Source organism: Peromyscus maniculatus, chromosome 8, assembly GCF_049852395.1.
Source record: "Peromyscus maniculatus bairdii isolate BWxNUB_F1_BW_parent chromosome 8, HU_Pman_BW_mat_3.1, whole genome shotgun sequence".
Lineage (NCBI taxonomy): Eukaryota > Metazoa > Chordata > Mammalia > Rodentia > Cricetidae > Peromyscus > Peromyscus maniculatus.
The window spans coordinates 55,432,711-55,449,486 of NC_134859.1; the positions used below are offsets into that span (position 1 = coordinate 55,432,711).

Sequence of the window (16,776 nt, forward strand, 5' to 3'; positions counted from 1 at the left end):
GCTGGTGCAGAGACGTTTAATGGCAGTTCGTATAAACCAAGCCCATGCACAAGTAGAAAGTGCTCGTGGAGCCAGCCGGGGGCGCCCGGCCGCGCAGCGCCTTAAATAGATTCTTCACTATACTCTGTATGTTACAGTATGTACAGACCCCTCCCCACGGGAGCGGGACGCCGCCTCGCGATCCTATGTACACCCCCTCCTCTGTGGAACCCGAGGTGGGTGGCCAGAGTCAGGGTGATGGGGAAGACAGGGCCAGGGAGGGAGGGAACAGACGCAAACATGCGGAGTCAGGGTGGGGCAGAGTCACCCCTGAAACACGAGGGCGCGCGCAGCGAAGGCAGTGGTGGGGACCGAGGCGGATACATTCATCATAGACTCGTCGAACAAATAAATAAGGCAAGTCAGGAAGGTCCTAGTCAGGTGCAGGCAGGAGCGGGGTTGTGGGGAAGGTGCAGGCAGGGCTCCGTAGGTCACAGCTGAAGATGCAGATTTGTGGGGCGTGGGTCTTCTGGAGCCAGGGACCAACAGAGGAGGCACGACCAGAAGGCTGGAAAAGGGTGGGACTAAGGCTGGGGAAAGGGGCGGGGGCTCTACAAAGGGCTCCCCAAAAGGTGGAGGAGAAAAAGCTGCCGACAGGGGGCTCCCCTAGTCCCGAAAGCCTTCTCCTTGTTAAGACAGCCAGGGGCCCCCAGGGTGTGGAGAAAGGCGGGGGAGAGGTCAGGTGGCCAGTCCTGGCTGAGGCAGCCCTTCCAGCTCCTGGTTCTGCTTCAGTTCCCTCATCCTGTGGAGGAGACACAGCGCGGAGTCAGAGGAGGGTGGTGGATAAGGAAAAGGTGACCGGGTAGAGATCCAGCCAGGTAAGGGATTAGAACCTGTGTCGGCAGCGCCGCAGGAACCTCATTATTTTCCGGGCTGCCTGGTCCTGCTTCTTGGTGAGAAAGGAGCCCCTGGTGGGAGAAGAGAGAGACCACATAGAACTCAGGCACCCCCAGCCCCCAACTTAAGACCATTGTAGGGGAAGGCAGCCAGGCAGGAAGAGAACGGAGTGGGCATTATCAAAGATGCCAGCGGAGCGCTGGAGCGGCGGGAGGGGCGGGGCGGGGCGGGGCGGCGGGCGGGGCGGGGCGGCGGCGGGAGGGGCGGTCCCTACTTGGTTCGGGCCGGCAGGGGGCCTGAGGGCCGGTGAGCAGGCCCTGGCCTGCGGCGGTAGGAGCGGTAGTGCTGCTGGATCAGTACTGCTGCCCGGCGGCTCTGCTGAAACCGCTTCTGCTCATAGTAGCTTCGGAACTTGCTCTGAATCAGGATGGCCGCCTGAGTCATTTTCTTATAGAGTGCAAACTGCAGGGAAGGAGAGGGGACAGAGGCCGCAATGGAGGGACAGAAACCCAGGCCCCTGCAGGTCACCCTCAAGTTAGCTTGCTGCAGATCCCGTTCTCTAACCCACACTCACGCCCAGATCTCATGCCTAATACCTTAAGTGCAATCCAGGTCAGCTTGTGGAGAGAGAGGGGAAGTTAGGGCTCTCGGCACAGGGACTTGGTTAGACTAGGTGGAAGTGTATACTTTTGACAGGAGGCGCTAACCTGCTTGTACTTCCGGTAACAACGTTGGATCACAGCTGCGGCTACTTCCTGCTGCTCCTTCAACCTCCGGCCCTGGGGGAAGAAAATGAAGCCTCCTCATCTCAGCATCTCACTGCCCACCTAGTAGACTTCCTCCCGAGGTCCCCTCCTTAGAAAGTGTTGGTTTTTATATTTCTTTCCTTATTGTGTATGTATATGGGCATGCCTGTGTGTGGACATCAGAGGACAGCTTGACCCAGTCAGCTCTCCTCCACTATGAATTCCAGGGATCAAAGTTAGGTTGTCAGGCGTGGTGACAAGTACTGGCCCCTTGGTTCTTTCTTAGCCCCGTTTAAGGCCTCTGGATGAGTGCTCTTTCTGCAAAAGCGCTGGGAACCCACTCTTCCCTGGCTGGAGACTCATTTACCCTGAGACCCAGGGCTGTCTGTCTGACCTTGTACTTCCGGAAGGCTGTCTGGATGACGCGGGCTGCCTCGTACAGTTCCCGCTGCTCGTGATCTGAGAGTGTCAGCAGGGCAAAGTCACTTTCCATCTTGCCACTGGTAGATGCCGAGAGGAACTCTGCCCAGGAAGGTGCTGGAGGGACAGCTAGGCGGCCTCGCTCAAAGGGCAGTTCACTGTGGGGGATAAGGAAAAGGGTATCACGGAGCATCTTAAATCCCTCCTATCCCAGCTAGAGGTGGCTTCCAAGGATGATCTTCAGCAACAGAATCTGAAGAGAGTGGCTCCAGAGTGTATCAAGCAGCCCAGGTCCCCTCTCGAATGGCGATTTGGCTGTAAGGAGGCCCCACTTCCCCCCTCCCAGCTTTCTCGGAAAAAGAATCTGGAGGCTTTGTTCTGAGCTGGTCACCTAGTAGGGGCTGAGCTGGGGAAATGGTCCACGTTCTCCAGGTAACTGGCTAGCCAGGACATGGTCTCACTGAGCCCCACGGTGCCTGTCTGCTCCCTCGGTGAGGCTCCAGCTTCAGGTAACCCCGAGAAGTCCTCTCGTTTAATCCGCTCTGGTGTGGCCTCGATGATCTGCTTGGCTAGTGAGATCATGTCCACCTGGATGAAGAGGGATGTGGGAACTCTTTAGTGTCTGAGCACGGCCTTGAGCCTCCCCCAACCTCTTCATCTTTCCAGGTAGCATCAGGCACAGGCCCCAGGAACTGCTTTTCTGTTCACTAATTCTGAACTGAAATTGCTCATTCTTTCTGACTGATGCCCTCTGAGGGACACAGCCCTCCAGGCTGACGTTGTGGAGAAGACGAGATGTGAAGGATGAAGATCTTAGCACCCTTCCCCGTTAGCCACTGTCCCTCTTGGACCTGCTCCATGCCACCCGACCAACCTCTACCTCCACAGGGGGAGCCCACTCCACTTCAGGTCTCCAAGAACCAGCCAGGGACTTAACCACAGAACACTCTGGTGAATAGATAGCACATAGCACTTCCTGCTTGGCCGAAATCCATGATGCTGCCTTTGTGGCGGTTTGGGTTTGGTTTTGTTTTGAGACATTGTCTCACTCTGTAGCTCTGGCTGTCCTGGAACTCACAGAGATCCTCCTGCCCCTGCTTCCTGAGATGGAGTTCTTGTTTGTTTGTTTGTTTGTTTTTTGTACAATTACACTCCATCTTTCTAAAGCCAGAATATCTACAGGTCCTAGCACTTAACTATACTTGAAGATTCCCCTCCCGGCATGTGGCCAACACCTTTAAGGCTGAGGCAGGCAGATCTCTGAGTTTGAGGCCCGTCTACAGAATGAGTTCCAGGATACCTGAACTACATAGTGAGACCCTGTCTTGAAAAAAACAAAAGAACCTTTCATGGGTTGACAGGTAATTGCAACAGTACAGTTCTAAGTGAAGATACTCCCCAGAATTCTTAACCTCTTCCACCTCATGACTGGAGTCATAAAGTCTGGAAGGAACTAAGCAAAGGGTCCTACACCTCTATCCAAATAGTTAATGGTCTTTCTTCTAAAACTGAAGCCAGGCTGACTCTGCTTCATGGAAATCGGTGTCACCCCACCTCTGCCCCTCACCCCATTCCTAGCCTTTATAAATCAAATCCCATCAACATAAATAGTACCGGGATCACATCCACAGCTGGTGGGCTGTCAACATCCTCTGGAGGAGCCGCATCCTTCTGGGCTAGTGGGAGGCCAGAATGGGAGGGAACAGACTCTTTGGAGTTAGTGGCTTCATAGTCCATGAGGAGTAAGGGTGTCTCGGGGGCACCAGAAGAAAGCTGGCCTGGGATCATCTCCACAGTCATTTCAGAGGCCAGCAGAGGAGCCGGAGGAGGACTGCCATCTGGGGCACTTGAGTAGGCTGATGTGACAGAGAAGGTACCATCTGACAACTCGGAGGGTGAAGAGACGCTGCTCAGACCTGAGAGGAGGGCGGAATGGGTAAGGACAGCGGGAGCTGCAGGCTGCCCTCGAGTCTCAACTCCGATCATCGCAGTTTCTCAGCCCTTTAAGACTTGTTGTATGTGTGGGATTCCCCCCCTCAAATATATGTCCATCGTGAGGTACTACGTGGGTGCTGGTTACCGAACCCGGGTCCTCTGCTAAAGCAGCTCTCCAGCACCTTCCCTGCCTGTTCCGGGTCCTGTTCTCACTGTCTCTCACCCTTTGCTTTGCTCTGGACATTTTTTTTTTTTTTTTGGACACGTGCCTCTGAAAAGACCCAAAGCTCTCACCAGTGTCTGGGCTAGAGGAGGGTGGAGACAGAGCAAGTGGGTGCTCGACTGAAGGCTCCTGTCTCTGCAGTTCCTCAAGGCAGCGGGCGAGGCGCACATGACCCCGAGAGTGCGCCACAGATAGGGGTAGACGGCCCAGAGAGTCAGGAATGCTCAGCGCGTGTCGGTTCCAACAGAAAAGGAGCACTGCAGCTTCTAAGTGCCCCAGAGCACAGGCCCACATCTTAGGAGAGAAGGTGGAGCTGAGGCCTGTCCTTTTCCAGGGAGCCAGCCCTCAGGCCCTGGCCCACCCTCGTATTTCCCTGCATCCCTCAAAGGATCCTTCCTTCGAAGCATCCTTTCCCACTGCGTATTGCTCCGAGGGAACCATGGAAACAACATCCTCACCAGAGGGGTGCAGGAGAAATGGTCCACGTTGAGCGGGTCGACCTCCTGCTCTAAGTCCAAGCTTCCGGTTTCCACACTCCTAGAGGTTAGGGTAACAAGAAAGCCCAGTCAGGGGGAAAAATGGGACAAAGTAGGGACATTAGAAGCAGAAGGTCTGGAAGTGACTGTCAACTTAAGTTGGTCAAGAAGTCAGTGTCTTAAGTCAGGAGATTAGGAGTCCTCCAAACGCCAATCTTCCCGAGTGCACACCTTCCCACAGTGACCCAGATCCTTCCAGGCAGAGATCCAAGTTCTTACCCTCTGGTGCTTCAGTCTCAATAGTTGCCCAGTGCCCCCGCTTCCCCCAGCACTCCCCCAACCCCGGCCGCCCCTGCTCACCGCCACTGGCTCAGAGTCTCAATGAGTCGAGCGTAGCCCTGGGCAGCAGCCAGATGCAGAAGGCTCATGCCCCGGAAGGGGCTTCTGTGGATCAAACGTTCAGGATCCCTCCAAGTGGAACGTGGGATCATGCTCTCTACCAAGACCACCACACGTGCCTCGAAACCAGGGCCCTGGCCTTCATCCTGCAGTACACACACCCATATACAGAGATTTGGAAATCTGGTCCTGCGGGTTATCTTCCCACTTCATCAGCTCTTAGTTCTCTCTGTCTCTTTCTCTACACACACACACACACACACACACACACACGCACGCACGCACGCACGCACGCACGCGCGCGCACGCACGCACGCACGCACACAAAACCACCTTTCCCACTCCAGGTTCGCGCTATCACTATAGATGGCTAGTTCCCACAGTTTGAGTCCCTGTGTGGCCTCACTGTCCCCAGCCCCTCAGCTCATGCCTAGCACTTCTGGACCTGACCTTACACACCACTGCCATGTTGTGCTTCCATACTAGCACTGACTGGGGCCAAGTCCACAGATGGTTTTCTCCCACAGGAGCCAGAGTCTTCTCTAAGCGCCCAGCCCTCTTTTCCTTCAGAGACTCAGAACCCTCAGAGCCCTTGGGCCCAACATTCCTGATTCCTCCCCCACCCTCACCTTCACCTCCACCCTTCTTCAGATCAGAAATAGTCCGAAGCCTGTCATGCTGAGAGGGCGCCCAGAATAGCCACTCTTGCCACAGAGTGGGGGTGGCAGCAAGGTGACGTCAGGAAGAAGAAGAGTACTGGTGATGGGATAGGTGAGTGGGTAGCGTCACACACTAGAACCACTCTCCTTGTGGAGATCCAGTGTCCCCACTGTAGACCACGGTCTTCGTTGTGGAAGTACCTGAATTGGAGGAGCCTCTGGGCCCTGGCCTGGTGCCTGCCCAGCTGCTGCAATCTCTGCCATCCGCTTCTCCATTTGCTCCAGCCGCTCCAGGATGGACATCCGGAACTGGCTGTCTGTGGGGTGGGCATGAGAGGCTGAGTGGACAGGATCTAGGTGACACTAGTAACACTACTTGTGTTATTATATATATATATATATATATATATATATATATATATATATATATGATCTGGGGGATGAAGAATGGGATGATTAAACTTTCTCTTCCCCTACACAACAGCCTCTTTACTCACTCATCTACATGGAACTCACCAGGAAGACTCAGCTCTTGAACTAGGGCTGTTAATCTCAAACATAGACTAAAACCAGGATTAAGAACCAAGGCTGTTTCCTTCAAGACAGAGTTTTCAGGAATTCTCCTGTGCCCATCCAGTTCTCAGCTAACCAAGCCACATATTGGCATGTCCTCCTCCAGCCTTTTCCTAAACAGAATGTACCCTAAGTTCTTGTTCCAGATACTGCCTTTGTCCCCACGATGGGCTGAAGTACTGAAAGGTCCCCCTTCTAGGCTAACCAGTACCCCCAAAGAACTGGAAGACTATAGCTTGAAAAGCATCACCTACTCCAGCAGATCCTCTATAGCTGTCCACAGAGGATGGTTGGGAAGGGAAGGTGACAGAGATGGATAGCCATGTTCACTCTCCCTCCTCCCAACTACACACACACACACACACACACACACACACACACACTTACGCACAAACACAAGCTGTATCTGTTCCCTCTTGAGATCAAATAAGGACAAGGGAAGGAAGTGAGAGGGGACCAGAGCCTAGAGAAAACAGGCACAGGACAATAGTGAAGACTGGGGATGTTCCACAATGCCGTGATAGAAGGGGATGACGAGCAGAAATGCAGGACAGAGAGGGCAACAGATCCAGGAAAGTCCCAACCAAGCAATTAGAAAAGAAAATAGGCAAGACCAGATAAAGTTCAAAGGAAACTGGGAAGAGAGAAGACGCAGCAGAGAGCTGGCATGAAGGTTTTCTAAACTAGAAAGATGAGTGATGACCGGCCAGAGCAGGACAAGGCAAAACTGAGAATGCTGTCGAGGTCCAAAGACAGGTCGGTTAAATCCAGACAACCCGACACACCTGCTCAGGCTGTGTGACAAGTCTGACCACCAGGAGTGAGGCGAGAGCAGGAAGGAGAGCCTCTGGGAGGAGGAGGGAGGGATGACAGTAGCACTGAGAAGAACGGAGAGGCGACAGAGAAAAGTACACCATGGTGAGAAAGCAGCAGGGCCAGATGGAGTTCTCAAAGCCCCAGGAAAGGAAAACGAGGAGGAGGAGCAGAAACAGGACCGACTGAAACGCACACCGCATAGAGATGCATGCGTGCTTGTATGGGTGAGAGAGAGAGGACACCTAGAAACAGCCCTGGCAATCGCATTGCACATTTCCACTTCTCTGCGTGTGTGTTTCTTTAATTTCCAACCGGCATTCCTATAGTGAATACAGCTTTACCATCCAAAAGAATAGCATAAAAATAAAGGACCTATAGTTTTCTTTCTTTTGATTTTTATTTTACATGTATGAGTGTTCTGCATGTATGTCTGTGCACCACTTGTGTGCCTGATGCCCAGAGAAGCCAGAAGAGGGCATCCGATCCCCTGGAACTGGAGTTACAGATGGTTGTGAGGCATCCTGTAGATGCCGGGAATCGAACCTGGGTCCTCTGCAAGAGTACTTAGTGCTCTTAAATGCTGAACCATATCTTCAGCCTGGAGACCTCAAACTTGAGATCCTCCTACTCCGACCTCCAGAGTAGCTAGAATTACAAGTATACACAACTAAGTGAGTTTGAGGCTGGACTAGACTATATGAGACCCTGCCAAAACACAAAACAAGGGGCTGGAGAGGTGACTCAAGGTCATCTTAAGGACAATGGCTACTCTTCCAGAAGACCCTGTTTGATTCCCAGCATCCACATTGTGGTTTTCAATGGGTGTAACTCCAGTCCCAGGGGATTTGACGCCCTCTTCTGGCCTCTGGGGGTACACAGACACATGTGTAGGCAAAACACCCATACATATTAAAAAAAAAAAAATCTAGCTCCAAAATTCACAGGAATAAGGACAGGTTGCTACCACATTAAAAAAAAAAAATGACCAATGCCAAAAAAAAAAAAAAAAAGATAAAAAATTTTTTAAAAAGCCACTTTTTAATCCCAGCACTTGGGAGGCAGAGGCAAGTGGATCTCTGAATTCGAGGCCAGACTGGTCTACTGAGTGAGTTCCAGGACAGCCAGGGCCACACAGAGAAACCCTTTCTCAAAAAACAAAACAAAATGAAACAAAACAAAACACCACGGAGCTGAGCGTGGTGGCACCTGCCTATAAATCCCAGCACTCTGGGAGGCAGGGTCCAGAAGAAAGCAGCAAGTTTTAGGCCAGCTTGATCCACAAAGAAGTTCCAAGCTAACCAGGGCTACATAGCATGACCCTTTCTAAAAAACACTAAACACACACACACACACACACACACACACACACACACACACACACACACGGCCAATGGCAACAGTAGTAACAGTGGGCTTTACTGGTGGCCCTGAAAGATAGAGGAAGTGGGTCATACTCAAACATGTCATGCCTAAGACCTTGGGTCGAAGGGCTCAGTACTTACCGTCCAGTGACAACCAGTCAAGCTGTGTACTGGGCAGAGACAGGAAGCGGCGGGCCCGATACTCAAAGAGCACAGAGGCGGAGAGGGGCCCCTCCCGCCCCGCCACCTGCAAAGACACCAGCCCTACCTCGTGGGCTGGGGAGGACAGGTCAGGAAGAGGGGCTCCGTGCCTGGCTCCTTCCCTGGCTGGTTAGCTGTATTAGAGCCAGCGATGATTAGTCCACATTTTTCCCGTTCCCTTGCTGTGGGCCAAGAGACCCCTAGATTCAGTGTGTAGCTTTTGCACTAATAGGGAGAGGGGACTATTTACTCAAGAACTTAACACCATCTTTGGACCGGAGCATTATTGCCTGTAGACTCTGAGTTAAGGGTATTGCTCAGCAAACATGATGGTGGTTACCTCCTGTAATCCTTTAGACCAGAGTTCAGAGGTCATGACCCTTACTAAAATGCAGGAAAGGGAAGCTGTCTGTTCACCAGCAGTGTCCAGTAAGAGCTGTACCCAGAGTCTCAATGTCTATCACCCCGAGGATAAAACCACCAGGCCTCAGCCTCAAGACCAGGGCCTGGGACTTTTTTCCCAATTCCCAGCTTCTCTGGTCTTATTTCCCCTTTTCCTTTACACATGGTTGACCAGGGCTGTGGAGACTAGGAGAGAATACTCTCCCAAACAACAATCCTGCCATCCTGGAGTCTCCCAAGGAAGACAACTGTTGAGCGCTCGGTTGAAGGGATGGGTGGTGGCAAAAGACGGGAAGTCAGTCTAGACGGGTGCTGTGCCGAAGAACTTTCTACAGGGACGAGAATGTTCTACCTCTAATCTGCTCATCGTGGGAGTCCTAGAATGTGTGGTGGTTAAGCACTTGAAATATGGTCAGTGTGCCTGAGGAAATGAATTTTAAATTCTATTTCATTTTAATTAAATAGGTACATATGGCTGATGGACTTTCTCCCTGGGTTGGTGTAGAAGACCCTATTGTTCCCAATCTCCATACCAGGACAGTAGCAGCGTAGGACACCAGGCTGGACAAGCGAGGCCGGCACTGCGATGTGATCAAAGACGCAGGAGTAATGCTCTGCGGCCTCCGTCCAAGGGCCTGTGATGAGCACCTTGACCCCACCCTGCAGACAGAAGTCAGAGGCACATGACTGGAGTTGGGCTTTCGGTCACTCGTTTAGTTAGATCCTTAGAAATTACGACTGCGTGGCAGGTCCTGTGCTAGAGTCTAGGGGTTCAATCTTTCTGCCAAGTGGTTATCTCATCAGAACTAATTTTCTTTTTCTTTTTCTTTTTCTTTTTTTTTTTTAAAGAATTTCATGTAGCTTAGGCTGGCCTCAAACTTACTATGTAGCCAAGGATGGCCTTGAATTCCTGATCACCTGGCTGCTGTCTCCTAGTAGTGTGCACCGCCATGCCCAGTACAAAGTCTTTCCCCAGTGCTGATGATCCAGCCCAGGGCCTTGTACATGCCAGGCAGATGTTCTACCCCCGAGCTACACCCTCAGCCTGAATATTCTGAATCTACCAGGAAACAGAAGTCAGGACCTCCCCGAGAGTACCAGATAACTGACATCAGAAAGCTGTTCTGAGGATGACCTCACTCCACTGCAGCCCCCCTTCCCCTCCTGAAGTGGAGGAGATCTTCTCCACTGCTGACCACAGACTTGCAGCTGCCCAGAGTCTGAAGTCACATCTCACTGTGTATTCTTTTCTCTGGGATCAGTGACTCCCGTGGCCCCCTTCAAACAGTCACCAAGAGAACGAAGTCCCGGAGGGGGCTCTCAAAACCACGACAACACATGGAAGGGGGACAGGGAAAGGTATGTGGACAAGGACTAGAACATACAGTTTACATAAAAGTTAAGGTTAGGAGAACCAGGAGGATGAGGGACGTGGTAGATTGCCTAGCGGCAGGATACAGGCCTTACAAGCTGGGTCCCTGACACTAAAAACAAACACACAAAAGCCATGAAAACTGAGCGAAAGCAGGTCACAGGCCATGGGGTAAGAGTTAATAAAATTCATTTTGAAAAATCGGAAAACAAATGCGAGAAGAAAAACCCAAGACTCACCTCTGGGTAGGACCACTCTGGGGAGAAGTCTGTGATGGTGTTCAGAGTAGGAGAGAGCTGGGGGGTCGGGGCAGGGATGTTTGGAGCTTCATCACTGATGAGTTCTCCCATAAGGTCTGGGAATGATGAAAGACTGAAGGGCTCTAGCTCACTGGTGCCACCAGGGCCCCCAAACAAGGCTTCTCCTCTTGCTACCCTGCCTGAGGGCTGCAAGGCAGCAGGTGAGGATGGGGAGGCAGGAGGGGGTGAAGGGACGGGTGGTACAGTGCCCTGGCCCTTGAGTTCCTCCCCACTATCATCATCCTGGATAAAGAACTGGTTTCCTCTCCTCCCACTCGCTCCCAACTGGGAAGGGAGACCTCGAGCAGCTGCCTGGGGCTCCAGGGCAGCGGCAGGTTCCAGGGCAGGACAGGGGGTGTGAGTGCCTTCTGCCTCAGGGAAGTCTGGGTTTACCCCTTGGCCCCCTCCGTAGGTCTGGCCCCTTTGGGGGCTGTTGAGAAAACGATCAGGGTCAAAGGCAGGGCTGGGAGGAGCTGGCGGGGCGGAAGGTTCAGAACCTACCACCACAGCCAAGCTCACGGAAGGTCTAGGTTCAGCCTGGGGCGCCAAGTGCCTGGTGGACGTCAGGCCCCCAGCACGCTGCTCTAGCCCCGTCAGGAGGAGGATGGCAGTGCCTCCCCTGGAGGAACCCCCTCGGGAGGTAGGAGGGCTAGGTCTGATCTCTAGGGGTTCTGCAAATCCTGAGGAGGAGGAGGAGGAGGAAGAGGAAGAAGAGGAAGATGGGGAGGTGTGTGCCTTGGGGAGCTCCGGAGGAAGTGGAGCTATGAGGGGTGGAGGCTCAGGGGGCCGGGAGTGGGGCACAGGGGCCAGGGTCAAAGCTCGGGGCTCCACTTTGGGAGAGATGATGCGGTGTTTCGTGCTGCTGCATTTGTGGGTAAGGCTCCCGGAACCTGCAATGGGGAGGAGGAGGAAGAAGAGAAGGGAGGGTACAGCCTTTTCCCGCAGTCTCTTCCTGGAAGCCCCTGTCCCCCCAATAAGTAAACCTAAAGTGTAATACTGATTATGACCACTGGGAGGAGTCACCCCCGCCCTTCAGTTTCTTCTCAAAATAAACAGGACTAGAGGAACAGAGTAGGGGTGGAGCCCTGGTTTGAGGCAGTGGCTGAGAGCAGAGGGTAAAAGCAGAGTAAAGGGCCCAAAGAACCAAGGGGTACTAAATGGGATCAAAGCTAACTAAGGCTGAGTGTGATTGGCGGTGTGGGGTGGGAGGGGGCAGGAATTACGAAAAGTAGTAGGCAGGAGAGTTATGGACTGCCAGGACTGTAGCGTATACATTTCTGGGGCCAGTGCTACCAGAAAGGAAGTTCTTTGCTCATCTGGCCCATCTTCCTGGACATGCAAAGACTTGCAAATTAGTATGCAAATTCCATCAAGATGGTTATTAGGCAATGTGGCTAAATGGGAAAAGAGTTCCATAGTCAGGCATCACTTACCAAGGCCCCCACTGCAGAGACAAGCATGGGTTCGGGGTGCTGGCTTGGTTGGGTGGGTGTCCAAGATCTGTTGCACCAACTGTTCCACAGAGAATTCCTCTGACCCATTCCCATAGCTCCACTTGATGCCATGAACTACACGAGATTTGGGGGGAAACACCGTGAGATGTCCCTTGACGGCCCCTCTACAGCCCTGGCACGCTGAGCTTTAACTGCTCAGACAGCTCCCAGCTGTCTCTCACCCCCTCTGCACATTCCACATCTTAGACGGCACAGTCTGTGTCTGGTGTCCAAACAGGACTTAGAGGGCAATAGTTACCCACGGGGTTTGGGCATGGAACCCTCGTGCTTTTGGGAAGCTCCCCTCCCTCTCCCTCAGAGCTCGATCCATGCTTGCTCCTTACACATGGGCTTCAGCTGTCCCAATAGCTCCTCACGTGACCACTTCAGCCACTCCCGCCGGTCGCTACTGATGGGACAGAAGAGGGGGCTCCAGCCCTTTCCACAATCCTCTAGGGCCGGGACATTCAGGTAGTGTACAAGGACGATGTCAGGGTTCTGAGAGCACACAGAGGGCAGCCATGAGGGCCAGGAGTCAGGGGCTCGGCTTCCTAGTCCTCACTTTCTTCTGAGCATCACCCCCAATTCTAGTCAGCCCCAGCTTCCATCATGTTCCGTCCCTAATCTCCTTTCTGCTTCTCCCACTCAGAACCTATCCCACTGCATCTTTTCAGACCCCATGCTCCTCAAAAAGCCAGAACTCTGGCTCCCTGGGTTCGCAGGCCTTACCTGGAGCAGCCAGTAACAGCGCCGATGGAATGTGGGGACGATGGAAGAGTGAACGTAGCAGCCATAGAGACACTGCCAGGAGACAGGCTGGGGTGGGGGGAGGGCTAGTCTGCTCCCCAACTCTTCCTCTGTTCAGTCCCTTCGCAGGAATCCCAATCTTTCCACCAGTTCCTCTTCAGCCCTCTCCCTACCCCCACCGTCTTCCCACCCCTCCCGAATTCCGGCAGCCCTTAAGTCATGGTTACGGGACAGAGAGAGAAGAGAACAGAGGAGCTGGGGGGCTTACAAAAAAGGGCCCAACTTGAGATATGGGGAAGAAATCTAAGGGCAGAGAGGAAGTGCAGAAGAACAGTGATTTGGGAAGAGAAGCCTGCGTTCAGAGCATCACTACTGGACCCGTGAGGGAAACGAAAGGGACACGAGGGGACTGTGCACTGGTGCCATAAGGCTGGGTCGTGGAGGGCAAATGGGAAGCTGAGTGAGCTCAGCCATCAGTCAGCTGATCCCCAGTGATGGGAGACGACTGAGTGAGCAGGAGAGGCAGACAATGTCCCCAAACCCTGCCTGCTGGGCTGGGGTGTGGGCGGGGCAGGTGTGGCTGTCTCATGCTCTTACCTCCATGCCCTGGACCTTGAGTTTCATGTGGTCCTCTCGTGTGGTCTTCCCATCCTTCCGTTTCTTCCAGAGGTAACCATCCTTCCGGTATTTCACCTTCTTACGATTGTAGAGGATAATGGAGCCATTCTGAGGCCTGGAAGCAGGAGGGGGACGCTTGAGTTTTGTGAACACCACCCAGGATTCCTGTTATTCTTCAAACTGGAGAACCTTCTCACCTTGTCTTTGGGGCGCAAGAGAGCCATTCATCATGTTTCTCAAAGGTGATCAGATAGGATGCGATCTCCTGTGGGAGAGGAAACACTTGGGTCATCCCACCCCCTTGGTCATTGGCTCGGGGCCTCTGCAGAGGTGTGGCATCTGCTGTAAGACTCTTACAGGTATTTGGACCCAGCAAGGTCTCACAGGCCTCTTAAGAATGGCAGGTTCTCTATCTCAGATGAAACCTAACCTTGGGCTAGGGATGTAGTTCCATAATGGAAAAAGACAGTGCTTGTTTAGTAAGTGGGAGGCCTTAGGTTCAAGTACCAGGAGAAGAAAAACAAAAAAACAAAAACCAAAACACAACCTAACCTCTTTTCTCTCTCTCCCTACTGGATCCTATACCATGGTGCCAGCTTCAAGTTTATCTTTTGTTCATATTAGGTACTTTCCCTGCACCCCTTTCTGAAAATGTCAATGGCTTGACACTTGACAAGAACTCCAGGTCCTCGGTCTGACTCCAAGGCTTTGAGACAAAGTATCAAACTATTACTCTTACTATTTACTCAGATTCCACCCACTAGTCCTGCCAGATGGGCTCACCGGTCCCTTCCTGAACATATCTCCAACAATCACATCCTTCACATTGGTGCCCTACAAGCCTAAAGTCCATGTCAGATCCACAGCATGGTGCTCAATATGAAGAACTCCTAAGCTGTTGTTTTTAATATGGATGGATTATACCAAAGAGCAATGGACTCCTATAAGGTCCAAATCTTTGTAATCCTGTGATCCCCGAAACCTAGAATAGTGCTTGGCAGTGAGTGTCCACAGACATAGGCAGGTCCCCCTTGACCCTCCAGCCCACTAGGACTTGCCGGGCCCTAACCCCATGCTCCCTAGGAAAACCTCATTTGTATTCCATCGGAGCCTCTCTGGAGGCAGCAGGGGGCATCGAGGAAGACACTCCAGCAGTTTCTTGGGGAGGAAGATCTTCAGGTGGTGGCTGTTCTCTAGAGGGACCCAGAAGGGAAGGCTTTGTTAGAGGCAATCTGGAGGAAAGGAGCCAACTAGAACCCTGGGCCCTGGGGAGGACCGCAGCCTGGACTAGAGAGGCAGGGAGCAAATACAGCATGAGAACACAGGAAGACTGTGCCCAGACTGGGAACCTGTTTTGTGAACTCACCAGCAACCTCAGTGGTGTCCTTGGTATTCATGGTGAGGGTTCCAGGGGGCAAGGTCACCCCCGGCCTGAGGGGCCGGGGGGAGGGGGAGTCTGTGCTGGGAAAGGAGAGAACAAGGTCATGGAAGAAGCCCCCGTATTAATCCAAGATGAGAAGCCTTAGGTGGGGTAAGGGGTTATAGCTCAGCCGTGATATCTAGGAGAGATAAAGAAAAGGCTGGACTAGAGAGTGACAGCAGAACCAGAGAACAGAGACGAAAGAGAACCCAGAGATAAGTGCCAGGAACCCACATGAGTGGGGAGACAAGGCAGAACAGAGTGATCAGGAAGAAAGGGATAAGAGGGGGAGGCTGACAATGTTGGAGCATTCCCCAGGGCAAGAAGCTGGGTCCTGCGTGTTGAACCCAGATTCTCCCAGGCCCTGACCAGCCTGAAGGAGAGAGCAGGTGAGGTCAGTTATTAGATCTTTCCCCTTGGATAAACCAAACAGAAAAAGAACCCAGGGTGCATCTGGGAAGGGTGGGCCAGTCATGGGAGCTGGAGCTCCAGTCCTTGGAGGGCGGCTTGGCAAGGCAACCAGGACGCAGGAGGAAAGCAGATGTAAGGCTGGGCACAAGCTGGGCCCTAGAAGACACACCCCGAGTTGCTTCTCTATTTGATTTTTTTTTTTTTTCTAAGGGGAAGGGCAGATCTGATAACTGACCTCACTTACTCTCTCTCTCAGGTCGGTCATGAGCTGGGAGAATTTGGAGTAGACATGTTGGACCAAGCTTCCGGGTGGGACATGCCGGCTTCCCCTTTGCAGCTAGCATTTCACTTCACCTCAACACTATCTCCCCAGCCTCCAGCCTACCACATTCCCTCTACTACTGCTCTGGCTCCAGCCGGAGCCTCCGCCCTCTTGGGGAACAGATGGGAGCTGGAGGAGGCTCTGCCAGGTGTCCGGGGATGGAGAGGGGGCGGAAGCCCATTCAGGATCGGTGGTGTGCAGTGAGGCTGGGGTTGGGAGAAGGAGTCCACCACGGGGTGCAGGTGCGCAGCCCCGGCTAGGCAGCTTGCCAGGGTGCAGAGCAAGAGAGGGATGAGACTGCAGGCCCGAGGGTGGTTCAGGTCTATGACAGCCTGGCTCTGGGGGTGGGATGCTCCCCCCAAAAAGGGGGCGGGGGTCCTGGGAGACTGACTCTTCGAGGTGGGAGGGTCCCGCCCGCAAACCCGGATGTTCTGGAGAAGCAGCTGAACAGAGTTCATGAACACCTGGCGGGCAAGGGGCAGTGCGGGAACCCGGTGCGGGGTCGGGGGGACAGTCTCCGCATTCTCTGGTCCGTGATGGGGCCCTGCGCCTAGCGGCGCCCCCTGGCGCGGGGAAGGAGGACGGAAGCAGCAAGGTGGAGGCGAATAGGGAGGAGGGACGGTGGTCCCCCGCGCCCTGCTCCATACCCGGACCGCAGGGAGCTGCGCCCCCTGGCGCGGGGGTGGAGAGGCGGGCGAGAGGCCCTGGCTCTTACCTCCCGGGGTCCCGCGGGTGACGGCGGCAGCGGCCATTCTACCCCAAACCGACCCCCCCTAGCGCCGGCTGACAGCGGCGTTCGACGTCAGTGCGCACGGGGCGGGGCCTCCCAATTAAGGGAACGGGGTCGAGAAGGGAACCTGGGGTCAGCACACTTGGGGTTCTGGGCCAGTCTATGAGACACTCTGCAGGACGGTCTCTAAAAGGGCAATAGCGCGGAGGGACCGGGATCGGGAGGCGGAAGCTCGGCCGACTGATGTGATTGTGGGCGTAGGAGGATGGGGCGTGGA

The 16,776-nt window shown here is 53.6% G+C and overlaps 1 protein-coding gene across 6 annotated transcripts; it reads right to left on the minus strand.

The window, feature by feature from the left end:
- Window positions 1–2: 2 nt before the first annotated feature.
- Window positions 3–16,704, minus strand: Camta2 (calmodulin binding transcription activator 2). Of its 6 annotated transcripts, none has more exons than XM_015987628.3 (23): window positions 16,485–16,624; window positions 14,983–15,077; window positions 14,706–14,809; window positions 13,814–13,881; window positions 13,596–13,731; window positions 12,981–13,052; window positions 12,596–12,749; window positions 12,192–12,326; window positions 10,699–11,648; window positions 9,621–9,747; window positions 8,626–8,760; window positions 5,936–6,051; window positions 5,037–5,221; window positions 4,659–4,737; window positions 4,272–4,494; window positions 3,657–3,958; window positions 2,434–2,630; window positions 2,017–2,200; window positions 1,584–1,655; window positions 1,473–1,493; window positions 1,151–1,338; window positions 873–947; window positions 3–781 (listed from the first exon to the last, which is right to left on the minus strand). In XM_015987628.3, exons 2-23 carry the CDS (start codon window positions 15,011–15,013, stop codon window positions 718–720), a joined length of 3,618 nt encoding a protein of 1,205 aa, XP_015843114.1. In that variant the 5' UTR covers window positions 15,014–15,077; window positions 16,485–16,624; the 3' UTR covers window positions 3–717. The 6 variants fall into 6 exon arrangements, with proteins under 6 accessions (XP_015843114.1, XP_015843113.1, XP_006994176.1 ...); XM_015987627.3 differs by having other exon boundaries at window positions 12,981–13,067; XM_006994114.3 differs by lacking the exon at window positions 1,473–1,493 and having other exon boundaries at window positions 16,485–16,704.
- Between the last annotated feature and the right edge of the window lie 72 nt (window positions 16,705–16,776).